Source organism: Megascapheus bottae, chromosome 3, assembly GCF_031878675.1.
Source record: "Megascapheus bottae isolate mThoBot1 chromosome 3, mThoBot2.hap1, whole genome shotgun sequence".
In the NCBI taxonomy this organism is placed as follows: Eukaryota; Metazoa; Chordata; class Mammalia; order Rodentia; family Geomyidae; genus Megascapheus; species Megascapheus bottae.
Genome location: NC_143511.1, coordinates 61,726,628 through 61,751,349, shown reverse-complemented (window position 1 = coordinate 61,751,349; position 24,722 = coordinate 61,726,628). Strand labels below are relative to the sequence as shown.

General features: G+C 47.1%; 1 protein-coding gene across 1 annotated transcript in view; it reads left to right on the top strand.

Moving 5' to 3' along the window:
- The first annotated feature begins 1,818 nt into the window (after positions 1–1,818).
- Shb (SH2 domain containing adaptor protein B) overlaps positions 1,819–24,722 on the top strand; it is a 124,038-nt gene continuing 101,134 nt past the window's right edge. Inside the window, exon 1 of the mRNA XM_090330284.1 lies at positions 1,819–2,679. Coding sequence (XP_090186410.1) covers positions 1,960–2,679 — 720 coding nt within the window. The 5' untranslated portion in view covers positions 1,819–1,959. The remainder of the gene's footprint in view (positions 2,680–24,722) is intronic.

Below are 24,722 nucleotides of genomic sequence, written 5' to 3'. Positions count from 1 at the left end.
TAGTTGCAGCAGGATTTTAACTTTGCTGGCTACACTAATAGGACCATTGTTCCTACAAGTCACAGAAAAAAAAAGTGTCCCAAAGCCCACCATAATGTACAGACGGAATTGTGGATTTGAGGTCTTGTAACCATCAAGACATTCTTAGAGAATGTCTCAGTTCTCAGGTATGTACATCTTCGGATTAAACAACATTCCGGGGCTTGTCTAACCAAATCTCAAAGAGCACCAAGCCCTAGAGGGAGCTGTCCCATTTTCAGAAAAGATTTTGGTCTCAATTTTGGTCGCAGAGCCTACTGCCTCCCCTGCGAGCAGACCCTAGGGAAAGCTATTCTGAGCTACCCATTTGCCCCTCTTTCTGCCTCAGTGTCTTCACTTTTGGGGTAATGACCACAGGGTCTAAAATTGCATCTGTATAAAGCTACTAGATTTGAAAGACTGGCAGCCACGTTCATCTTTGTGGCCTTCCTCGGGGCCTCAGTTTCTTCATCTGTAAAATGAAGTCTCAGACTTAAATGGAGTCTCTGTAGCTCCGGGTAACCTTAAGCACTGAACATTCTCCGTGCTCGCTCTGGCAAGCTGGCAGCGGACGGGGTTAACGCTCCGACTTCCTCCGAGGTGAAAAGGTAAGCAAACATTCCGACCGCCCCTTAGGCTGGCTCTCCGATTGGCTACGGGCCTGGTCCCCACCGCCTATCGCGTCCGCATCCGTCATCCGGATTGCAAATACACTCATTAGCATAGAGATTTCTCCCCAGACCTGGCGGGCACACCGGGAACTGAACCGGAGTTGCCTGTCCCTTTAAGAAGTGGGGGGGGACAGGCATACTGTTCCTAAGGGCACGCTTCTCCGCACCCCCCTCCTTCTCCCCCACCAGCCAGGCGGTGAACTAAAGAGGTCTGCCGCGAACATCCATCCTCGCCGCCCACGCCGGCGGTGGGCACCTCCGCGCGCCTAGCGCGCCGAGGGTCTCGAGGGCACAGCGAACCGGTTTGGCCTCAGTGCATTCTCGGCTCAACTCGGCAACCTCGCGCCTTGGGGCTGAGATCGAGGCGGAGCCGGCCACGTCGGCTGCGCCGCGAGACCCAGGCGCCCCGGGGCACGACCCGGGGGCTGGCGCCAAGGCGGCCGCGGGAGGTGGCGCGTGCTGAAGGGGCGGAGGCGCACCCGCCCGCGGCCCGGCTGGAGGAAGGCGGGGCTCAGGCCGCGGTTTGGCCGCCAGGCGCACAGGGCTGGGCGGGGCCGGGACTGCGGGGGCGGGCGGGGGCGGGGCGCGAGGCCTGGGGGGCGTGGCCTTGGCGCGGGGCGGGCTCTGGCGGCCAGAGTGTCACACACGCGGCGGCTGGGGAGGCGGCGGCAGCGGCGGGCGCCGCCAGGACGGGCACGGGTGGGCGCCGGCTGCCTCCCTCGCTCGCTTGCTCGTTCTCTCGCTCCCCAGCTCGTTTCCTCGCCGGCGGCGAGGACGGGTTTGGCCCCCCCAACGCTCTCGGAAAGGAAGAGGGGGGGGGACCGAAGACGCCAAGTTCCCGCAGCCACCGCGGGTCCCCCGCCGAGGTGAAGGCTGCGGGTCCGACGGGACAGGAGCGCGCTCGCAGCTGGGTTCGCGGTGAGAGGGTCCGCGGCGGGCGACGCTCGGGCCCCTTGGCTCTTCGCGGTCGCGGGCCGGGACCTTATGTGTCGCGCCCGCGAGGGGCTGGAGATCGGAAGCCCAGGCGGCGCGCGGCGGAGGCGGAGGGTGGTGCTGCAGCTGAGGGAGCCAGAGAGCGGCCGGCAGCAGGCGGCGGCGGCGGCGGCGGCGGCAGCGGCGAGGACTTGAACTTGGCGGCGGCAGCGGGCGCCCCGGACGCCCCCAGCCGGGGCCGGGGCGCCGAGGGATCTGGGAGGCAGCGTTGCCCTCCGAATGGCCGCGGCGGCGGCGGACCGGCCTCCCGCGCCGCGGCCCTAGGTGGCCTCTCGCCATGGCCAAGTGGCTGAACAAGTACTTCAGCTTGGGCAACAGCAAGACTAAGAGCCCTCCGCAGCCGCCGAGGCCCGATTACCGCGAGCAGCGGCGCCGGGGCGAGCGGCCCTCACAGCCCCCCCAGGCCGTGCCGCAGGCCGCCTCGGGGTCCTCGGCATCTTGCGGACCGGCCTCTGCCTCCTGCTTCTCGGCCTCGTCGGGCTCTCTGCCCGACGACAGCGGCAGCACGAGTGACCTCATCCGCGCCTACCGCGCACAGAAGGAGCGCGACTTTGAGGACCCCTACAACGGGCCGGGCTCGTCCCTGCGCAAACTGCGCGCCATGTGCCGCTTGGACTACTGCGGCGGTGGCGGCGGGGAGCCCGGCGGGGGCCAGCGCGCTTTCTCGGCCTCGTCCACGTCGGGTGCCGCGGGCTGTTGCTGCGCCTCCTCGGGCGCGGGCGCAGCGGCGTCTTCGTCCTCATCCTCGGGGTCCCCGCACCTTTACCGCAGCAGCAGCGAGCGGCGACCCGCCACGCCGGCGGAGGTGCGCTACATCTCTCCCAAGCACCGACTCATCAAAGTGGAAAGCGCCGCCGCGGGCGGAGCTGGGGACCCCACGGGGGGCGCCTGCTCGGGCGGCCGCACCTGGAGCCCAACAGCCTGTGGAGGCAAAAAACTGCTCAACAAGTGCGCCGCCTCGGTCGCGGAGGAGAGCGGGGCCGGCAAGAAGGACAAGGTAAGGTGCTCCACGATCACGCTCGAGGTTCTGGAGGTACTGGGCGATCCGGGGAACCGAGGTCCCCAGCCTTGTGTGAAGTTCGGCCTAGGACCCAATGTTAGGATTCCGGCCTTGTTTCCAGAACCTGCTCGGTCCCCTGATGGTTTGACACAGCCTCTTCTGCTACTGCTTCTCCAAGCGCCCCCTTGTCGAGCCCACAGCCCGAGCGAGAATACCCCGCCTATCCTTGCCCTAGGAAGAGAGACCCAGCCAGCCCTTCCGGCTCCCCTGGTAAAGTCTCTCTAGAGCTCGGGCTGTCGCAGGCGTAAAACAGCTTTTACTCCTGCCCTCCCTCCACCCCCATGGGAACTGAGGTCCAGATCTGGAAAGGGACTCTCCCGGGAGTTAACACACCACTCCCGACCGGCAGTCTCAGAGCGTGTGTATGTAAATTCTAAACGCCCCACCCTCCCTCCGCGCCTGGTTTCCAAAGCGAGGCGGCCTTTTGTACAAGAGTGACACCAGAATCTACCCCCACGCGGGCTGTTACGGGTCGCTGTGCGCGTTCTGCAAGAAGGCTCCACGTCGATCTGGCAGTTGTTTCTGCCCTGTGTCCAAACGAGTTTGGTTTATCTGGCTGGCTGAAAGGAGATCCACACTTTCTTCTTGAGCTCACTTTCTTGAGCTTCTCTCCACTGTATTTCCCCAGTCCCAGGGATGAGAGTGACTCTGACACTCCCCTTCTTAGTGTCTCTGGCCATCTAGAATCCTCCCCCTCCCCCTTTTGAAGTAGACTAGTTAATTACTGTTACACTCAACCCCTTCCTCCCTTTCACACTCTCAAGCAGCCCTCCCTTCCCCCATAAAATAATACTAGTTCTGTCTACTTCTGGTGGAAGGCAGTGTTTTGATTAAATCTGAGGCCCAGTGGGAGAGCTCTCTCCTTAGAGCTATGTTGTATGGCTGTCAGGCCCCTGCTGTCTTGTTCTCCCTCACATTCTTCTTCCAAGGTAAACTTTTGTTCAGACTGATAAAAAGTTTAAGTTTCTCTTAGAGCTAGAGGTCCTGACAGGAGAGAGACAGGCTTCTACCTGCCAGCTGGTGCTTGGTGTTTTATTTTCCTCAAGGCAGGGGTAAGGAAATGGTCTTTAATTTTCCTGACTGATCCCCTTTTCCTAATATCCTTAAGTATCTGTCTTCCTTCTTGGTCTGCCCCAGACCAAGGACATTGTGAGCAGTCTTCTCTCTGGAGAAGTCTGGTGACACACTTTGGTGGTTTGGACTCTGGGCTTACCAAGCAGGATGCCACACCTAGATGACAAGTGAGCTGAAAGCCAGGTGGCCACCCTAGCACTGGGTAGGGAAGTGGGGAGATATTCCCACTGGACACCACTGTGCTGTGGTTTGTTGTTGATTAGGTGAACGAGGCACTAATGCAGGTCCCTCACAGTCTTATATGTGGCCTAAGCTTGGCATAAACTGGGGGAGTCTTGGGTTTTGTGTCTGAAAGTCATGAGAAAGCTCTCAGGAGAGCTTCCAGGTCAACAACACTATAGTCCCTGCATCCCTCTGCATGCCCCTGGCTGCCCACGACCACCTGGGTTGCATCTCCGTTCTCTCTTCTTGCCAGTGCTGGTTCTGCCTGCTCTCAAAAGTCTTTTTGTAGCTTTCAAAACTTTAGGTAGCATTTTTTCCCCAATTATAGTTAAGAATTTCAAATACTTAGGAATAATGTGCTTGTAGCTGGAATGTCAAGTGTATTTAAGACATGGCTTCATTCAGACACCAGATATTTCTTTTTTTTTTTTTTTTTTTTTTTTTTTTTGCTATTCCTGGGCTTGAGCTCAGGGCCTGAGCACTGTCCTTGGACTTTCTCAAGGCTAGACTCTACCACTTGAGCCTCAGCACCACTTCTGCCTTTTTTCTATGTATGTGGTTCCAAGGAATTGTACCCAGGTCTTTGTGCATGCTAGGCGACCACTCTACCACTAGGCCAAACTCCCGGCCCCTAGACACCAGCTATTTCTTGTGGGTCTTCTTTATGCCTTCCTCTGACAGGTGTTGGAATGGGAACTCTTGTGGAGTTGATATCTGCTGGGAGGCCATCCTGCCAAAACAAGATGCTGTGATAGTACCTTCCCACTAGTTTTAAAGAGGAATTAGGGTGGGTACCTCTGAGGAAGAGCCATTGTTGAGTGGAAGGGGTGGTAACCAGGGATGACTAGAAAAGAGCCTAGTGGTTTAAGGAACCACAGGTGAGTTCCTCTGTGGCTGGAATTGAGAGGTTAGAATTGGACAGGACCCTTGCAAGAGGTAGCACAGCCAGATCGGAGAGCAATGTGCAATGGGGGCTGGTGAACGATTTAGCTGCTAGCTTGTGATCTGATACTCAGTTTTTAGGAACCATCTCTCTAGGCTCCCCTCTCCCCCCATAGGTTGTAACTTTGAACTCTTTGATCATTCAGGAGTTGTCAGCCCTGGGAGACAGGAATTGCAGTTACCAGATGTTCTGTTGGAAAGGAGGCAGCAGGGAGGGGCTGCAAGACTAGCTCACAGTGGTGGTTCTTACTCTCAACACACTGAAGGACTGGTAAAACAAATGCAAGGACCTATCCCTGCAATGAGTGCCAGTCAGCAAGCCAGGTGGGGGGCCTGAGACTTTGCCTCTGACAGCTTTGCTCCTGATACCCCACTTGGAGAAGCACTGACGTACTCAGGGCTTCTCCCCTTAACATTGCCTCTGGTCTTCTGAAGGGGGACTCAGGGACTATAGGTGCCACTTCTCTGCCTTCTGTGTGAGGCTATCTCCTTATTCTGGGTCAATGCTTCCACATCCTCCCAGCCCCAGTCTGGTTTTTACATTACTTCAGCAAGGCCTTCCTAGGGATCAAGTTAACCCAGCCCTGAATTCCTACTCCCTATCCCTTTTTCTACCCAACTTCCAAATGACTCCAGGACAATTTACTTCTGATATCCACCATAGTGTTAGGCTGGCCCAACTTCCTTTCAGTCTTTAGGGAACTGGGCTAGACTGTCAGATCTTGTAAATGTCCCAGGATGTCAAACCCTGTTTTTGTTTTTGTTTTTGCTAGTCCTGGGATGCTTGAACTCAGGGCCTGAGCATTGTGCTTAGGCTTTCCCAAGGCTAGAGCTCTACCACATGAACCACAGCACCACTTCCTTTTCTACATATACTGTAGCAAGGAATCGAACCTGGGCCTTCATGCATGCTAGACAAGCTCTTTACCACTAAGCCAAAAACTCCTAGCACCCTATGCTTTTTTTTTTTTTTTTTTGCCAGCCCTGGGCTTGAGCTCAGGGTCTAAGCACTGTCCTTGGGTTTTCTCACGGCTAGAGCTCTACCACTTGAGCCACAGCACCATTTCTGGCTTTTTGCTATGTATGTGGTACCAAGGAATTGAACCCGGGTCTTTGTGCATGCTAGGCAAGCACTACCACTAGGTCAAACTCCCAGCCCCCTACGTTTTGTTTTAACCTTGACCTGATCTGAGAGTTACCATTCTCCTTCCAGTGTCAGCCCCCACCAGTTTATCTTTGGGGCTTCCTTCCTGTCTCCCTCTATTCCTCTGCTTCCCTCTATCACACTTAAGGCATCCATTTGTTCTCTCCTAGATGAATTCTGGGGCACAAACCTTTGGCCACATCATTATTGCCCCCACTGCCAGCATCCAATTTCAGGCATTTTCCCTTTTAGAATTACTTGTAAGAGAAACTGTTGACAGAGCTAGTTTTTTTCCTAACATAGCCATAGCCAATTTTTAGCTAGCACTTGTTTTAGGCTCAGAGCTATCTTGGTACCATTGTGAGCCTCTGTAGGGTGTGGGTGCATATTTTTTCCCCCTGGTTGTTTTTTGTTTTTTGCCAGTCCTGGGGCTTGAAATCAGGGTCTGGGAACTGTCCTTGGGCTTTCTCAAGACTAGGGCTCTATCACTTGAGCCACAACACCACTTCCTGCTTTTTCTGTGTATGCACTAAAGAGGAATCAAATCCAGGTTTCGTGCATACTAGGCAAGCACTCTACGTCCTGTCCTGTTTCTCCCTGTTTTTGTCTTGGGAATTTTTAAAATTTATTATTATTATTTTATTTTTATTTTTATTTTTTTGCCAGTCCTGGGCTTGAGCTCAGGGCCTGAGCACTGTCCTTGGACTTTCTCAAGGCCAGAGCTCTACCACTTGAGCCTCAGCACCACTTCCAGCTTTTTTCTATGTATGTGGTACCAAGGAATCGAATCTGGGTCTTCATGCATGCTAGGCAAGCACTTTAACCACTAGGCCAAACTCCCGGCCCCTTTATTTTTATTTTTCAAGGACAGAGCTCTACCACTTGAGCCTCAGCACCACTTCCGGCTTTTTTCTATGTATGTGTTCTATGTATGTGCAAGCATTCTACCACTGGGCCAAACTCCCAGCCCTTGTCTTGGGAATTTTTAAGAGGTCTTCTTATAGGAGATAGGTGGCTTTCAGCGTAGTCTATGGAGAAGAGTGGAATTTCAGTGAGGTCAGGGGGTGATTGCAGGTGGTGTGTGTGTACACGGACATTTGTAAACCTTAATATAGGATGTGTTCTTGGAAACCAGAGCTTTTATGTAGTGATTCTCAATTGGGGATTGAGAAGTGACAATATGAGACTTGTAGGAGCCTGAGTTTGCTACTGCCTGCCCTCCTCTCCCCCTTGCCCCCCAGTGTGCCCTTGTACAGAAGTGTCCTTGCATACTGGTAGGCGGTGGGAGAGAAGGAAAAATTGCAGTATTCTTTCAAGTTGCACTTAAAAAAAAAGTAAAAAGATGAGAAAAAGGCCAGTTACTTGGTGGGCCTCCTTTGGTGAAACCAGACACATTTTACCCAGTCATGTTTTCTGCTGAAGTCTTGTTTCTTTTGTTATAAGTAAATGTTTTCAACAAGACCAAGAAAGTCAAGGATGAATCATGGCATCAGTTTTCCTAACCTTAACTACATGCTAATGTGTATAACACTTGATATTTTGTCAGCATCAGAGTTAAATAACACTTTTTCCATAGTTATGGAATAAGTAATATCATGTTTGACTTAAAAAAAATGTAGCAGTTTCTGAGCTGCCTGCTAGACAGGGAATTCAGACAAAAGTAAGTGTGGCCAACTTTCAAGGAGTCTTTTTCTGAGGTTGCAGTTGGATACAATGCGCTGTCTAGCCTCAGGTTCTGCATCTGCACATAAAATTTTTTTTTTTGCTAGTCCTGGGGCTTGAATTCAGGACCTGGGCACTGTCCTTGGGCTTTCTCAAGGTTAGAGCTCTACCACTTGAGCCACAGCACTACTTCCAGCTTTTTCTGGGTGTGTAGTACCCAAGAATCGAACTCATTCACTTTGTGAATACTAGGCAAGCACTCTACCACTTGGCCACGCTCCCACCCCCAAAATTATTTTTAAAAATTTATGGTATGCACTGGTGGCTCATGCTTGCAATCCTAGCTACTCAGGGGGCTGAGATCTTAGGTTCATGATTCGAAGCCAGCCCGGGCAGGAAAGTCTGTGAGACTATCTCCAATAAACTACTCAGAAAACTAGAGGGATTCTGTGGCTCAAGTAGTAGAATGCTAGCCTTGAGCACAGAGGGTCACAAGGACAGAGTCTAGGTCCTGAATTCAAGCCCCAGCGCTGGCAAAATAAATAAATAAATATTACTGAACTGAACTATATAGCCCCTCCCCCCCTTTTTGCTATCTCTAAACAGCTATACATACATAGCATTTATATTGCCTCCCAAATCGTAGATAATATAGAGAAGACTTAAAGTATATAGAAGGTGCGTAAATTCTATGCAAATACTTTGCCATTTTATATAACAGCCTTAAGCATCATTGGATTTTGATATTCAGTAGGGCCCTGGAACCAGTGCTTCACAGCTGTCAAGAAGCTGCTGTACTAGCTTCTCAGAACCCTGTATCCAGAAAAGCCAGAAATGTGTGGCAAGGACTAAGCAGGCTTGTGTGCTGCAGGCAAGAGAAAGGGCTGCCAGAAGGTGACATGTGAGTTGACTAGAAGGATGAGTGGGAATCTTTGGCATGAAAATGGGGCAGAGGCTTTAGTGCAGAGGGACCCCCAGCAGCTTGAGATACACAGTGGGGCCCAATAGGGCAAGTGCAGTGGGGGACTATAGAGGGAGATTGGGACACACAAAGGGACCTTGCTGACTTGTCATTTGTTCCTTTTCACATAAAATCATTGCCATTGATCTCAGTAGGAACCAAGGTCAAATATGCCTTTGATTAACAGGCACATTCTCCAGTTCTGAAAATGTCTGTATTGGAAAAGGTTAAAACCAAAATAGATAACCACAGTCTGGCTACAGACCCTTTCCCTCTGAAGTCTCATCTCTTGAAAATTATATGAGAGGGCAGGAAGCGTGGCCTAGTGGTAGAATGCTTGCCTAGCATACATGAAGCCCTGGGTTCGATTCTGAGTACCATGAATACATAAAAAGCCAGAAGTGGTGCTGTAGCTCAAGTGGCAGAGTGCTAGCCTTGAACAGACGTGCTCAAAAGAGAGTGCCTAGATCCTGATTTCAAGCCCCAGGACTGGCAAAACAAAACAAAACAAAAAAAAAAAAAAAAGAGAGAGAGAAAGAAAAAAAGAAAAGAAAGTCAGGGGCTGGGAGTTTGGCCTAGTGGTATAGAGTGCTTGCCTAGCATTCAGGAAGACTCAGGTTTGATTCCTCAGTAATACATACATAGAAAAAAGCTGGAATTGGTGCTGAGGCTCAAGTGGTAGAACTCTCTAGCCTTGAGTAAGCCCAAGGACAGTGCTCAGGCCCTGAGTTCAAGGCCCAGGACTGGCAAAAGAAAAGAAAAAGTAGTATGAAAGAAATGGTGAGTTTGCAAGTCCAAAATATAGTTGTTGTTTTTTAACTGGGGTTTGAGTTCTGGGCTTTATACTTATAAGGCTATAGCCATGCTCCACCTAGCATTTTGCTGATTATTTTGAAGATGAAATCTAGTGAACTTTTCTGCCCTGGTTGGCCTCAAACCATGCTCCTCCAGATCTCAAAATTACAGGTAGCTCTCCAGGCTTCTTCTAACTGTTTTCCATGATCACTTAGTTGTCTTCTGATTTTAAACTAGGGTACAACTGCTTTTCTTAAAGGCCATTGTGTGAAAATAACCATAGACAATATATTAGTAGGGGTAGTTGTGTTCCAGTAAAACTTTATTATCACAAACAGTCATCTAGCTTGTGAGCTATAGTTTTAAACTCAGGTATGACACGGTTCTAAGAAAGGACAGAAGTCTGTAAGCGTTTTTTTTTTTCCTTTTTTGGTTCTGGTACTGGGGCTTAAACTTAAGTCTTGATGTTCTTACTTGGCTCCTCTCTCAGTCCACAATTGGCATTCTACCACTTGAGCCACAACTGCAGTACTAGGTTTTTTGGTGGTTGATTATAAATAAGAATCCTGAGGATTTGTCTGCCTGGCTGGCTTGAAAGTATGATCCTCAGATCTCAGCCTGTTAAACTGAGGATATATAGATAGAAGTATGGAGGTATGAGCTCCCACTCACTGGCTCCTATTAGGGTTTATTGAAGTTGTAAGTGTCTCTTTGGCTGGGTTTGCTGACCAGAGCCAGTTACAATGTAAGGCTGGGCTTTAGGGAGAAAGGAGAGCTATAGAATCTTACTGCAAAGTGCAGGGACAGGCAGGCCATTTCCTAGGGCTTTCAGTGCTGTTCGTCTGGTGCCAGTGATGAACTTTTTTGCATCTGTCATATGGGTAAGAATAAAGTTGACTAGGTGTTGGTGGTTGGTACCTGTAATCCTAGCTACTCAGAAGGCTGAGAGCTGAGGATCATGGTTCAAAGCCAGTCCGGATAGAAAAATCCCCATGAGACTCTTATCTCTGATAAACTACTCTAAAAAGCCAGAAGTGGCTCTGTGGCATAAGTGGTAGAGCACTACCCTTGAGCACAAAAAGGCTCAGGGACAGTACCCAGACCCTGAGTTCAAGCCCCAGGACTAGCAAAAGGAAAAATAAAAACTAAGATTTAACACACCTAATATCACATAGCTTCCAGGTGATGGAACAAGGCTCAGACCTGAGTCTGTAGACTGTTTGCTTTTTATTGATTTGCTTCAACATTTCCAATGCTTTAAATAGAAGTCAAGGCTCTGCTAGTTACTGAGATACATGTCCTGGAGCCCCTTCTCCCACTAGTTCATTTCCCCTTATTGCATTCCTCTGCCTTATCTCCTCCTACCACCCCCTACTTCAGTGTTCTTAGAAGAGGCCCAGAGCTCCTTGTTTCGTCTCTCTTCTGCTCTGGTGTTCATCTATAAAGGAGATGTTAATACAACTCTTGAGTTATTTTATAGAGAAATTCTGTTCACAGGGTGGGCACATCCCAATGGACAGCTGCATAAGACATGTGTCTTGTAACTGTCATGTCTTTTCTTTCTAACACCAGGTGTTCCCTCTCTCCAGGGATCACCCTGGCTACATGTACTGTTAAACACACACAGACGCGCATGCGCAAAGGAACTGATGGTACCTTGTCCCTTATCAATGAGGAACTTCAGTTTCCTTAAAGATCAGGTGATAGTCCTCTCTAATCTGGCTGTTTCCTACACACACACACCCCCACACACACCCACACCCACACCCACCAGATAGTACTCTCTAATCTGGCTGTTTCCTACACACACACACACACACACACACACACACACACACACACACACACACACACACACACACACCCCCAGATTTTACCTTTTACCTCATCTTCTCCTTGGCCCAAAGCATTTGTGAGCCAGAAAATTGGCTTTAAAAGGCAAATCTGAAGCAGGTGTGGTTTTTACTAGTTGTACAGCAAAGCCTGTCCCTGGTGGTTCAGCTTGTGTTGAGGGGTAAAGGCATAGGTCAGGTCTGTAGTAGAAAAGAAACAGACTTGAAGCTTTATGGTGGAGAGCTAGGGACCTACTGGCTATAGTGGCCATGTACGCTTCTGACCTCCTGGGGTTGGGGATGTGGTGGGGTTACATTTCCTGTAGGACAGAGAAAAACTACAAATGATTTGCTGTATGCAGGCTACTATTAGGAGCTGAATAGATACTGAGATGGTCAGGCTAGAGCTTAACCCTAAGGAGTTTACCTTCTGCTTGGAAACATAAGAATCAACATTGGAAAACAGATATCTATAGAATTTGTAAATAAGTGGTATGGATGGAGCTGAGTATTTTCTTGGCACAGAGTTCTGGCAGGACCTGGATTCCATAGAGCCAAAGGAGAAGCAGAGTAAGGCGGAAGTTTATTCCAACCGAGGGAAGCAAGGAAGGCTTCTAAGAGGAAAAGGTATTTGAACTAAGGGAGCTTTCCACAGCCCTTTCAGCCAATACTTTGCACATTTTCTGTAGCTGGTAGTATTCTGTACTTTGTATTTACCTCTTTTACTCACATTGCAGTCTTTTGCGGTAGGTATTGCTAATATTCCCATTTTTATATAGGAGACAACTGAGGCACAGAAAGATGAAACCACCTGTCTGAAGTCACTTAGCCAGTGTGAGATTTGAAGTCAAGCCCAGAGTCTTTTTTTTTTTTTTTTTTTTTGCCAGTCCTGGGCTTGAGCTCAGGGTCTGAGCACTGTCCTTGGACTTTCTCAATGCTAGAGCTCTACCACTTGAGCCTCAGCACCACTTCTGGCTTTTTTCTATGCATGTGGTTCCGAGGAATTGAACCCAGATCTTTGTGCATGCTAGGCTAGCACTCTATCACTAGGCCAAACTCCTGGCCCCAAGTCCAGAATCTTTTGATTATTCTATCTCACATGGCACAAATCTCATGCCTGAATTTTCTCCTCCTTATTTGTAGCTGGCCTTTCTGCTCTCTCCCCCATACTGACACATAAACTCAGGACTTGTGTTCTCGCTTGCCACTTGACTCACTTTCAGCTTTTTGCTGGTTAGTTGGAAATAAGTCTCATAGACTTTTCTGCTCAGGCTAGCTTCACACCAGAATCCTGAAATCTCAGCCTCCTGAGTAGCATCTGATGAGCCTTTATTTTCTTTACTGCACTATTCCCAGCACCTACACAGAACAGAACCCAGCATGTAGCCGGCTCTCAGCAATACATATCACTGAGTCAGTGAAGGAATGAGGAGACCTTGGGGTGGGATCTCATTGCCCAGCTGAAGATTCTGGGCCTAAACTAGAAATCTGGTCCTGCCAGATCCTACACACACACACACACACCCTACACCTGTCAAACCACTTCTTCAATCTTGGGCCTTGGAAGCCCCTTTTTGACCATTACTGTAAGTGCTGCTGGACAACACAGGCTGAATCATTCATTCCCCAGGGACCTGACTAATCCCCTCTCTGCCTTGGACCCAGCTCTAAGCTCCTTCCTTTACAGCATAATGGGAAATCCAGAGAGCTTCCCTGGAGAAAATGGAAAGGAACTGAATGATGAGAGGAAAATTCAGTTCTTCCTGGCTCAGCAATTGAGAATGCTCAAACTCTCAGGAAATCAGTGCCTCTGAAAGTGAAACATTAATAGAAATATTACTGGAAAATACCAAACAGGAAGAGAAGGAAAATTCCATTGTGGAAGCAAGGTCCTCTGTCCATACACCTTAATAGTCTTAGCAAAGAGTTTCAGATTCAAAACATGGAAAGAAACGGAAATTAATCAGGCTGTCATCCTTTCTGTGGACTAGAGTGCTGGGCAAGCCACTTCTACACCAGCCTGGCACAAAGGGCACTGGACTCAGAATGCAAGACTGAGGACCCAGATGCCGCTGGCTTTGCAGAACCTGCCTACCTGAGGCAGAGCCTATTCTACTCCTCCACAGCTCTGAACCTCTATGTGTGTGTAGTGGAGGTGGTGGTGGTGGGAATGAGATTAAAACACCTTCCTTGGAGTGGCTCCAAGTGTGTGTGTGTGTGTGTGTGTGTGAGTGTGTTAAAATACCTTCCTTGGAGCAGCTTGGAAAAGCAAATGTTGAATGTAAAAGTGTTCATTTAGCTGTGAAACACTTATTTACATAACTGTAGTAATGGTCACTCCTATGATGCCATCGTGGGGCAGTGGACTATAAAGAGTAAGGCAGAGCTGGGTGCTGGTGGCTCATGCCTGTAATCCTAGCTACTCAGGAGGCCAAGATCTGAGAATTGAGGTACCCTAGGTAGGAAAATTGGTGAGATTCTTATCTTCAGTCAACCAGCCAGAAGCTGAGAGTGAAGGTTTGGCTCAAGTGTCCACTGTCCACGGACAGTGCTCAGGCGCTGAGCTCAAGCCCAGGACTAGGAAGTATAAGTCACATGGGAGATAGGTTAGAGGCCAATGAACATCCAGATAGAAGGGATCTCTATCCATGACTCAGATGACAGCAAGTAGCATTGTCCACATTTAGCTGTGACCAGAACCTGGGCTTATGCTGAGGTATGATTACAACAGAATGTTGTAAGAGATTGGGAGTAGAGGGCCTCCTTGTCATTGGTCTGAAGTTAGCCCAGTACTCCACATTCAATAAATTGTTCACATGGCTGAGCTCCCAAGGGGTGAAGAGTATGTGGCTAAGGCTCCAGGGATGGGACTGGAGCTATTCTGGATTTCTCCAAGATGTGGCAAAATCTAAAAATGAAAATACAAAATTCTTTTTTTAAAAAAATTATTTATTTGTTTATTTTGCCAGTCCTGGGCTTGAGCTCAGGACCTGAGCACTGTTCTTGGACTTTCTCAAGGCTAGAGCTCTACCACTTGAACCTCAGCACCACTTCTGGCTTTTTTTTTTTCTAAGTATGAACCTGGGTCTTCATGCCTGCTAGGCAAGACTACCACAGGGCCAAACTCCCAGCCCGAAAATACAAAATTCTTGACAGGGCAATGTCACTATTTTGTTGGACATGCATTCTCAGAAAGCTATGTAGCCCTACAGTCCCTCCCTTGCATTCCAGAGCTGCAGCATGGAGTTTGGGTACTACATGGCATTTACAAAGTCATATAGTCCTCTCTGTCCTTCTATGAGCCTTTGTGAGTTAACTGTACACTGAGTAGTCAGCAGGCAGCAGGCTTAGATTTGGACATGTATTATGGTTTCAGTGTTAATATCTCTCTCCCCTGCTTATAACAAGATTAAGTTTGATATTAAAATACAGATAAACAAAACTAAAATAGAATCCAGTCCCAACTGTATCATCCAAAGAAACCACTGTTAACATGCTCGTGCTTTTTTCCTCTGTGGCTATATCTATTTTTCCCTCACAAAAATTAAGTTGTTTGTTTTTCTTCTTTTCACCCGAAGACATGGAATAAGGTCTATGTTATCTTAAAAACTCAACAATAGCAATTTAATGGCTGCATTATATTATGTGAGTTATTTCCATTTTCCTTCATTATCACTAATTTAGCAGTGCTGTGATAAATAGTTTTGTAACAATTCTTTGCATAGATCTACGATTATTTCTGCAGATGAATACTGAGAAAGTAGGGTTATTGGGTAAGATGTAAATATTGTGATACATGGGATATTTTGAATTATTAGTGTATATGTGCATTGCCCATTTGTATTTGTATTGCTTTTTTTTTTTTTTTTTGGCCAGTCCTGGGGCTTGAACTCAGGGCTTGAACACTGTCCTTGGACTTTGTCAAGGTTAGAGCTCTACCACTTGAGCCACAGCGCCACTTCCAGCTTTTTCTATGTGTATGATACTGAGGAATTGAATCTAGGTCTTCGTGCATGCTAGGCAAGCACTTTACCACTAGGCCAAACTCCTGGCCCTTGTATTGTTTGTCTAAAATTGTTTGCTGTGTCTTCTGCCCATCCTTTCCTACAGTAGTTTTATCTTTTTGTTGTTCTCTATAGACTTTTGTGTAATAAGGGTGGTAGCCCCTTGCCCACTGTTGTATTGCCAAACATTTGACTGCAGAGTAGTGTGTGTGTGTGTGTTTGTGTGTTACTGGAGATTGAATCCAGGGCTTTGATCATACTGGACAAGTACTTTATCACTTGAGATACTCTCTAAACTTGGTTTGCTTTTTTTCTTTCTCTTTTCACATTAAAGTTTATTGTATGCCAATTCTAGGGCTTGAACTTGTGTGCTGTCCTGAGCTTTTTTTGCTCAAGGCTAGTGTTCTGTCACTTAGGTAACAGCTCCATTTCTAGTTTTTTGTTTTTGTTTTTACTAGTCTAGGGGTTTGAACTCAGGGCCTGGGCACTGTCCTTGAGCTTTCTCAAGGCTGGAACTCTACTACTTGAGCCACAGCACCACTTCTGGCCTTTTCTATGTATGTGGTACAGAGGAATTAAACCTGGGTAAACCTGGGTTTTTGTGCATGCTACTTCAAGGCCAGACTTGCGCCTCCCTTCTAGCTTTTTTTTTTTTTTTTTTTTTTTTGATGGCTAATTGGAGATAAGAGTCTCACAAACTTTCCTGCTAGACTGGTTTTCAACTGCAATTCTCAGATCTCAACCTCCTGAATAGCTCATATTATAGGCATGAGCCACTCGCTTAGTGCCCCAGCTTAGTTTTAATCTACCTGTTTCTTCAAGTGCCTTTTTAGACTGAAATATTTTGACACTGTCTTACCTTGAATGTGTTTAGGGTTCATTGGTGATTATAATGATGTCAAAGTCTTGTCTTTATAAAATGATTGCATTTATCTGCAAATACCCATTTACTTATTACCCCTCCCCCCAACACACACCTCCTTACACATGAGGGACATTACCAGCCTTTAGCAGCTCATCTTTGCACACCAAACCTGATGCAGTGAGAGGAGGGTAAAAAAGGAAAGCCCCAACAATTTCCCTGTGGAGTTGGCTTCCCTCTAGGGCCATAAGGCTACAAGTATTTGGGCTAATCACTCACTATGATCTGCCCTTGCCTGTGTGGTTTCAACTGAGAGAATCAGTTTTTGTACAGTGACTGTGGAGAGTCAGACATCCACATAGCAAAAAAATAATTTTTAGATGCCAGTTATGTTGCAGCCCTGGGCGGAGTTCTTGTGGATAATGAGATTTGATTGAGCCTGCGGGGTACTGGGTATTGGAGAGGTCTGTGAGCATTTCTAATGTAAGACAGAAAGTCCAGTGCCAGCTCAGAGAGGTAGCAGGTAAAAGACCCTAGTATAGAGAAGCATTTACACTTGGGGTGTGGGGGATTTATATATACTTGATTTAGGCAATAACCTGTGGTTTAGAGTTCAGACATAAAGGATGAACAAGACTGGGAGGCATAACATGTGGGGAACTACATTCTGTAGGGCATTTCTATTTTTTTTTAACACCTGCCCAGGTCTAATTTATTTTTTTTCCAAGTCTAATTTAATAATGATTTAGAGTCCTTTTCTTCATCCTCTAGTATTTTCTAATATTTTCTGTCTCAACACAGGTTCCCTGTGTCATGTCTTCACTAAGTAAGAGACTTTTGGTGGTCTGGCTGGTTTTCCTTTCCTGGCTCAGGCCAGCATTCATCCTTCAGTGTTTAGTGTTGAGTTTGTGACATTGATGGATTGGTGCTGGAGGAACAGATTAAACCTAGAGGTGTTCATTAGGAATAAATCTAGAAAAAGTACAGGTCTTTGCACACTAATGGTCATTCAGGGGTTCTTAGAGACAGAGAGTGTCTAGTTCAGTATACTGTGTGTCACACCATGGCACTAAACCCTAGGTCAGTCTCAAAAGCACATTAGAGTTACCTGAAGAGCTTTTTTTTTTTTTCTTTTTTGTAGGGTCATGAGGCGTGAACTCTGGGCCTGTGTGTTGTCCCTAAGCTCTTCAGCTCTAGGCTACTGCCCTACCCCTACAGCCACAGCCCAATTTCCCCTTTTCTAGTGATATGTCGTCTCTCAGTCTTTAGTGCCTGGACTGGGGTTGAACTTTGATCCTCAGATCTCAGCTCAGCCTCCTGAGTAGCTAGGAGTAGTAGGCTGAGGTTTTGTTTTTTAGGGTTTTTTTTGTTTGTTTTTTTGTTTGTTTTTGTGATTTATTAGACTCCTGAGTAATCAGATTGGTTTTTGATGATGGATCCTGGGTCTCATGTCTCAGTATTTTGAATGGGCTTTCCAGACAATTATGACCTGGAGCCTTCAGTTCCAGGTCTGATCATCTTCCACCCATCCTTGAAAATTTCAGAGACAAGTGTGCCTATCACCCAGCTTCCAGGCTTCTTGCCTTTGCACAGCTGGCCTTCAACAGTTCTGTGATGTTTGTTGTTTGTTATTGAGGTTCTGAGGCTTGAACTTGCCCTGAGCACTGTCCCTGACCTTTTTTGCTCAAGGCTAACACTTGAGCTCCTCTTCTGTTTTTTGGTGGTTGATTAAAGATAAAAGTCTCATTGACTTTACTGCTCAGGCTGGCTTTGGATTTCAGTTCTTAGATCTCAGCCTCCTGAGTAGTGAGGATTACATGCATGAATCACTGGTGCCTGGCTGAATACCTAATGTGTAATGGAGCTCTGTTTGCCCTGCTCTTTTTTTCTATGTAGTCTATGCCTGTCTTGGTCAAGTAGAACCAGTCTGACCTCTCCATTGCAACCCTCAAATGTGAGATAGTTTCTTTCAAAGAGGAGAGAACTTGGAGTGCCAGGTTCCCACCACTAGCAATGGAATGGCCATTGTCCAATGGCAAGGGACACTTCAGTATCACAAAAGAAGGAGGCCTTGATGCAGCCCAGATACAGAAGCTTTCTGTAAAATAGGTTCTGAGTGAGTGGGTGGGAAGTCAGTACCTAGGAGCTCACTAAAGACAGATGCTTGGATGGGGATCATATTCATATGAAGACAGAGAAAAGTCTTAGCAGAGCAAAGAAGGGAGCTGGGCTTAATCCCTCAATAGGCCCTGGGGCAGAGTGTCTGGGCCTTCCCTATCCCTGTCTTTGGGGTTAGCCAGCAAGGTTGCATTGCAGTTGCACAGTGCTGTTGATCCCAACACTGCAGGACCATAATGGTGCTCGGATATTTGCACTAGTTTAGGGTCAGAAGTCTTGACCTCACATCTTAGCTCTGGTACTTTGGAGGCTCTATAACTTGGGACAGGTGACTTCCCCAAACTTAAAGTGCTCCTTCTGCCATCTGGGAATGGTAAGCATGATGTCTCTTGAATCCCCACTCTGCCTCATACCATATTTCACTCTTACTATAGTGTGGGAAGAACTTATTTTGGCCACACTTGTTCTGAGCCTCCAGTACAGTTTGAAAGTCTAGCATTCCTATAAACACAACAAAGCAAGAGAGATCTTTTAGGCTTGAGGTGTTATCTTCAAAAATTGACCTCATCCATGAACTGATGGGTCAGTTTGTGGTTGACAGAAGATTTCTTGCCACCAGAGAGCAGAAGGAAATGCTCTCCCTGCAAAGGCTGCTGTGTTTCAGACCTCTATGTCCACATCACTCACTTAGCAGGGAAGTCCTAGTAAGAACCCATTGCACAAAGAAACAGACATACTGGTGACACAGTCACAGGTGTAGCTGGAGCTGCAAGCCAAGCCCAAGTAGTCTTGCTGCCCTTGAACTCTGTTCTGTACAACTGCAGTGACAGAGGACAGCTTTGTAAAGGTAATTCTGCAGAAGAACATCAGAAAAGGCTTCATAGAGGCTTCTTTTGTGAAAGATCTGGGCAGTCATGGATTTCTGTATTTTAGACTGGTGGATTTGAGAAGGACCAGGAAAAAGCCTATGAATAGTCATCAGTTGTGACAAAGGAGGTTGCTAGAATGGGAGATAAGGCCAGTTGTGGCAAAGTTCATGGCCAGGCCTACAGAGGGTTGGTCTTTATTTTGTAAATGGGTGAAAAAAATGGCAGAGTTAAAGGAGTGATAGGATCAGACCTGTATATTAAGAAACCTTTTTTTTTTCTTTTGGTTGTGGGGCTTGGGCTCTGAGCCTGGGCACTGTAGCTCTTCCTCTCAAGACTACCATCCTACTCCTTGAGCCATAGCCCTACTTTCCATTTTCTAGTGGTTAATTGGAGATAAGAGTCTCACAGTCTTTAGTGCCCGGGCTGGCTTTGAATCATGATCCTCAGATCTCAGTCTCCTGAGTACCTCGGGTTACAGGCATGAGCCACCGTGCCTGGGCTTAAGAAAACTTTTGTTTGTGTGTAGCTTGTTTAGAAGCTGAAGAGGGACCCCAGTTAAGAGGACATCAGATGCTATAGACAAGGGCATCAAGGGCCTCAGTCTTCATCCTTAAGCTATGAAATAGGCAACTGACCACTCAGACAGCTCTCAGTCAACACTGGTCAATGGTAGGAAATTGACCAATTGCCTGTCAAGACATACATTTTTTCTGGCTTGCTGTTGTCAGTAGCTGAGATACCTCACTTGTGAGATTCTGTGAGAATTTAAAAACTCCTCTGTCCCCTAGAGTTTCTGTCGTTATTCAGTCCTAGAGAGCATGGTGGTGAAGTCCTGCTGGTAGGGCCCAGTGAGGGAGACTGCAATGACTGCTTTTCTTTAAAGATATAGGAGCAAGAGAGGACAGAGCCACCAGCCAAGCAGTCTACATGGGCTCAGGACATGGAGGAACAGAAGTGTGTGTTCTGGGGTCACAGGCCTTAATCTGGAGTCTCAGCTCTCCTATCTGAGGGCAGCAGTGCACAGTTGAAGTCAGTCCCAAATGTTGGATCAAGGATGACTGCTAGAAGGAGGCCCTAGTGAAACCTCTTCTAATGATGGGAGTGATCTAGAAAAGGAAACACAAAAGGGAGCAGAGACCATTGAGTCTCTAAGCCATTGCTGGACTGTGACCTTTGATAATGCCCTTGGAACAAGCCCTTGTGAACACTAAGTGCTTAGGTTCCTTGGGTTACCAGAGGAGGGAAGGAAATACTAGTCTCCATGAATATACATGCTGGGCCCAGTCAGAATGCCCCCTGAGGGTCCCTGGCCAGCCTCCTTTTCCTTACTGTTTTAGCACTTGGGTCACCAGCCAGCAGAACTGGCTTTGTGAACCCAGAAGGAAGGCTTTGGAAAAATCTAGGATAATGCTGCTGTCAGGCATCCCCTTCTTTCTGGGCTTCCTTAGGATCTGCCTAAAAGCCATCTGTTGTGTGACTGTGAACTGACAAAATGGTGGGAGCTTGTTTCATCACTTCCTAGTTATCCACTGGCCATCTGAGAACACTGTGACAGTCTAGATTACACTCCCAGAACTTGTGGGCCTGAGGACTATCAAAGTGCAGACATCAAACCGTGGTGTGTGCGTCTGGGTCTCATCTACCTTTCCTCTACACACCCTGAGGTTCTGATGCTGTGTGGTCCTGAAGGTAGAAGGGGCCTGACTTTGAGAAAGCATGGTATCTAACCTTCATCCGGGCAAGCCCTTTGCTGGGAGATGTCCCTAAAGGTTACTAGGCATAGAAATCTTCTTTAGTGTAAGCAGAAATTGCTGATGGTGACAGCTCATAGAGGGCTGCAGTTTGGTGATCAGAATGTATAGTCTGTAGATGAGGGTGAGGGCACATTTATTCCCTTCCTCCCTCTTTTCTTCTCTCCTTCCCTTCCCTCTCCCCCCCTTTTTTGGGGGGTACTGTTCAGTTCTCTGTCCCTTCCCTCTTTCTCTCACTTAGAAATACCTTTTATGGGCACCTTTCTGATCTTTTAGGGAATGATTATCACAGAAAATATCCCCTTTGCTTTTGATGGTGCCTCTCCTTCAATAGTTCCTTCTGGTTTTACCTGTTCCTCTACAAACCAGCAAAGATATTAAAGTATTAGACTACTTAAAGTTTAGTGGTTGGTTGTAGTTCCATTTGTACTGTGCCTTAAAAATAAATTTTAGTTGTATACTTTTTCCCGTTTAGAGACATTTCTGATGGCCACCTTAATATTCATGAAGAAAGGACTTGAAATTCATAAGTCTACTGAAAGAGAGCAAGAAATTCAGATGTTCTTGTGTGTTCCCCAGACTTAAAAAAAAAAATTCAAAAAGATGAATCAGAGCTCCCCTCGTAGGAAGAGCCCTGGCTTCTTAGAAAATCTGTATATTTGAATTTCAAAGGTTTATTTGAATATGAAATGGAAGGTAACCTTGCATTCTAAAATCAGAGCCAGTGAGTTAGGGAGTCTTAAGTCTATTCTTGTAGCCATTATGGCATGGCATTTCCTATTCCTTAATGACTACTTGAGCCTTTCTCTTGAAGGAATTCTAGCATTTCCAGCAAAGTAGTCTGGGGTTGGTTGTTCAAAACATTGACCAGTATTGACCAGTGGACCCCTACGGTGTGGTTTAGAGATTATGTTTTGGGTTGTGTGTGTTGCAAATTGTCTGTTCTTGATCATAGTACCTGTTCAAATATCTGCCTAGGGGCCTGTGAGGAAAGCAGTGTGAAGTCCCAAAGGAGCTGTACTTAGATTGACCTTAGACAAGTCATTTGACCTCTCTACTGTTTCTCATCTAAAGAATGTTTATCCCTATCTAGAGGTCAGCTAAGAAAAAGGACTTTATACATCCAGGTTGTCCTAAAGATGTTGTTTGGATTTCAGGTCAAAAACTTACCAGAAACGAGGAGGGAAAACTCTGGGTCCCAGCCCTTTTCCCCTGCCTAGGATCAAGACCATTAGTTACAGACTACCTAGCACTTGGAAAAACAAAACATTGGAAATTACCTAAGTGTCCCTGCCATGGGAAATGGCAAGGTGGCACATGCATATAGTAAAATGAGATAGAACCAAAAAAGCTGAACATCAGAACTGTCTAGAGGGAAAGGCTCACGACACAATATTTCTTCAGAGCAAGATATATTTAAAAAGAAAAAACTATTAATATTTATATTACCATCCCTACCTATATACTTGTAGGAAAAATGGAAGTACACCAGTGTGAACAGTGGTTATCACTAGAAGGTTGGACTATTTTGTAATGGTTATAAAAATGCATAGGTATTTAATTACAAATACAAATTCTTTACAAATAGTGATATGTCAAGTACTCCCGAAGGGGAATGTGGAAGTAAGGAAGTACAGGCTGGCCAGCTACCAGCCAAAGTTTCTGCTGGGGCCGTCGGAATGAGTTGTTGAACTTCAAAGTCAGAGCTAACAGTGTCTCATCATGTTGGAATGCTGGTGATGAGGATCGCAGGAAGTGGTGACAAACCCTTTGTTATATAAGCTCACCAGGCTTGCTCATCCGTGCCAGCACTGACCCATGGTGCTCAATGGGGACATACGTCTGTCTACATCTGTGTCCATAGCCTTCATTTGGGCAGAGACCTGTATGGGAACTGCACGGTCAGGCACAGGAAAGCAAAGCTCACGCCCTCTTGCTTAACTCCCTCAGGTGCATTAGGCCATGGAAGGAGAAAGTCAGAGTAGAGGGATAGACTGGCATTATTCCTGACCTAGGAAGGGGTGGGAATTGCCCCTTGCCCCTTTGGAGGAAGCACTTACGTCTCTGTTCCTGTCTGTCCTGTGTTGACAACTAGGGTTCTGTTGAGAGGGGCAGTGGGGGTGGGGGATAGGAGAGGAGAATGATGATCCAGAGGCAGGTTTTTCCTCCTACTAATTACCCTGCAGAGGCAGCAGAGCCAGGACTTTGCCTAATGAAGCCCAGCTGCAACACCCTGTATGGGTTTCCTGCTCCATAGAGGTGTGTGGATAAGGCACTTGAACTCTCACAACTATAAAGTATCTTAGCTTTGTACTCCAGACTTCGGGCTGCTTTCTGTGGAGCATTCATTGTGTACTTTCCTCGGCTGGATGTGTCCCATGTATCTCTTCATTGTAATCCATAGAAACTATAAGAAAGGTATCCTCCCTTTCCCCACCCCCACCCCTGCTTTTTTTTTGAGGGGCATTGGGATTGAGATACATAGCCTAGGTTGGCCTAGAACTTGCTATGTGGCTCAGCTGACTTGCTGACTGCATTTCCAATCTGCTTTTGAATCCTAGGTAATAGGATTACAGGATTGATTGATTGACTGATTTAGTCGGTCATGGGGCTTGAACTCTGGGCCTGGGCACTGTCCCCGAGCTTTTCAGCTCAAGGCTGTTGCTCTACCACTTGAGCCACAGCAACACTTCTGGTTTTCTGGTGGTTAATTGGAGATGTGAGTCTCACGGACTTTCATGCTTGGACTAGCTTTGAACTGTGATCCTCACATCTCAGCCTCCTGAGTAGCTAGGATTACAGGCATGAGCCACTGGCACCCCCAGTTAGGATTATATTCAGAAGGCAGGGCCTGCTAGATTTCTCTGTTTTAATTAACATTTTGATGTTAATCTGGATACCAGGGACCAAGCCCTTGAAAAATATATAGTTTATTTAGTTATCTAGTTTTATTTATTGCCAATCCTGAGGCTTGAACTCAGGGCCTAGGCACTGTCCTTGAGCTTTCGCAAAGCTAACACTCTACTACTTGAGCCACAGAATTACTTCCAGCTTTTTCTGTGTATGTAGTACCCAGGAATTGAACCTAGGGCTTCATGTATACTAGGCAAGCACCTTACCACTAGGCCACACTCCTGGCCCCATGCTCATTTTTATTATTTATTTATTTATTGGCCAGCCCTGTCCTGGGACTTGAACTCAGAGCCTGAGCATGTCCTTGGGCTTTCTCAAGACTAGCACTCTATCACTTGAGCCACAGTGCCACTTCCGACTTTTTCTATGTATGTGGTACCAAGGAATTGAACCCAGGTCTTCGTGCATGCTAGGCAAGCACTCTACCATTAGGCTACCCCTATACTTTTTTTTTTTGGCGAGTCGGACTTGAACTCAGGGCCTGGGCACTGTCCTTGGACACTTTTTGCTAAAGGCTAGCTCTCTGCCACTTGAGCCACAGTGCCACTTCCAGCCTTTTCTGTGTATGTGGTCCTGAGGAATCAAACCCAGGGCTTTGCATGGGAGGCAAGTACTCTACCACTAGGCTACACTCCCAGTTCTTTCTTTTTCTTTTGTTCCTTTCTTTCTTTATTTGCCAATCCTGGGGCTTGATCTCAGGGCACTCAGGCTTTCTCAAGGCTAGAGCTCTATCACTTGAGCCACAGCACCATTTCTGACTTTTTCTATGTATATGTGGTACTGAGGACTCAAACCTAGGCAAGCACTCTACCACTAGGCCAAACTCCCAGT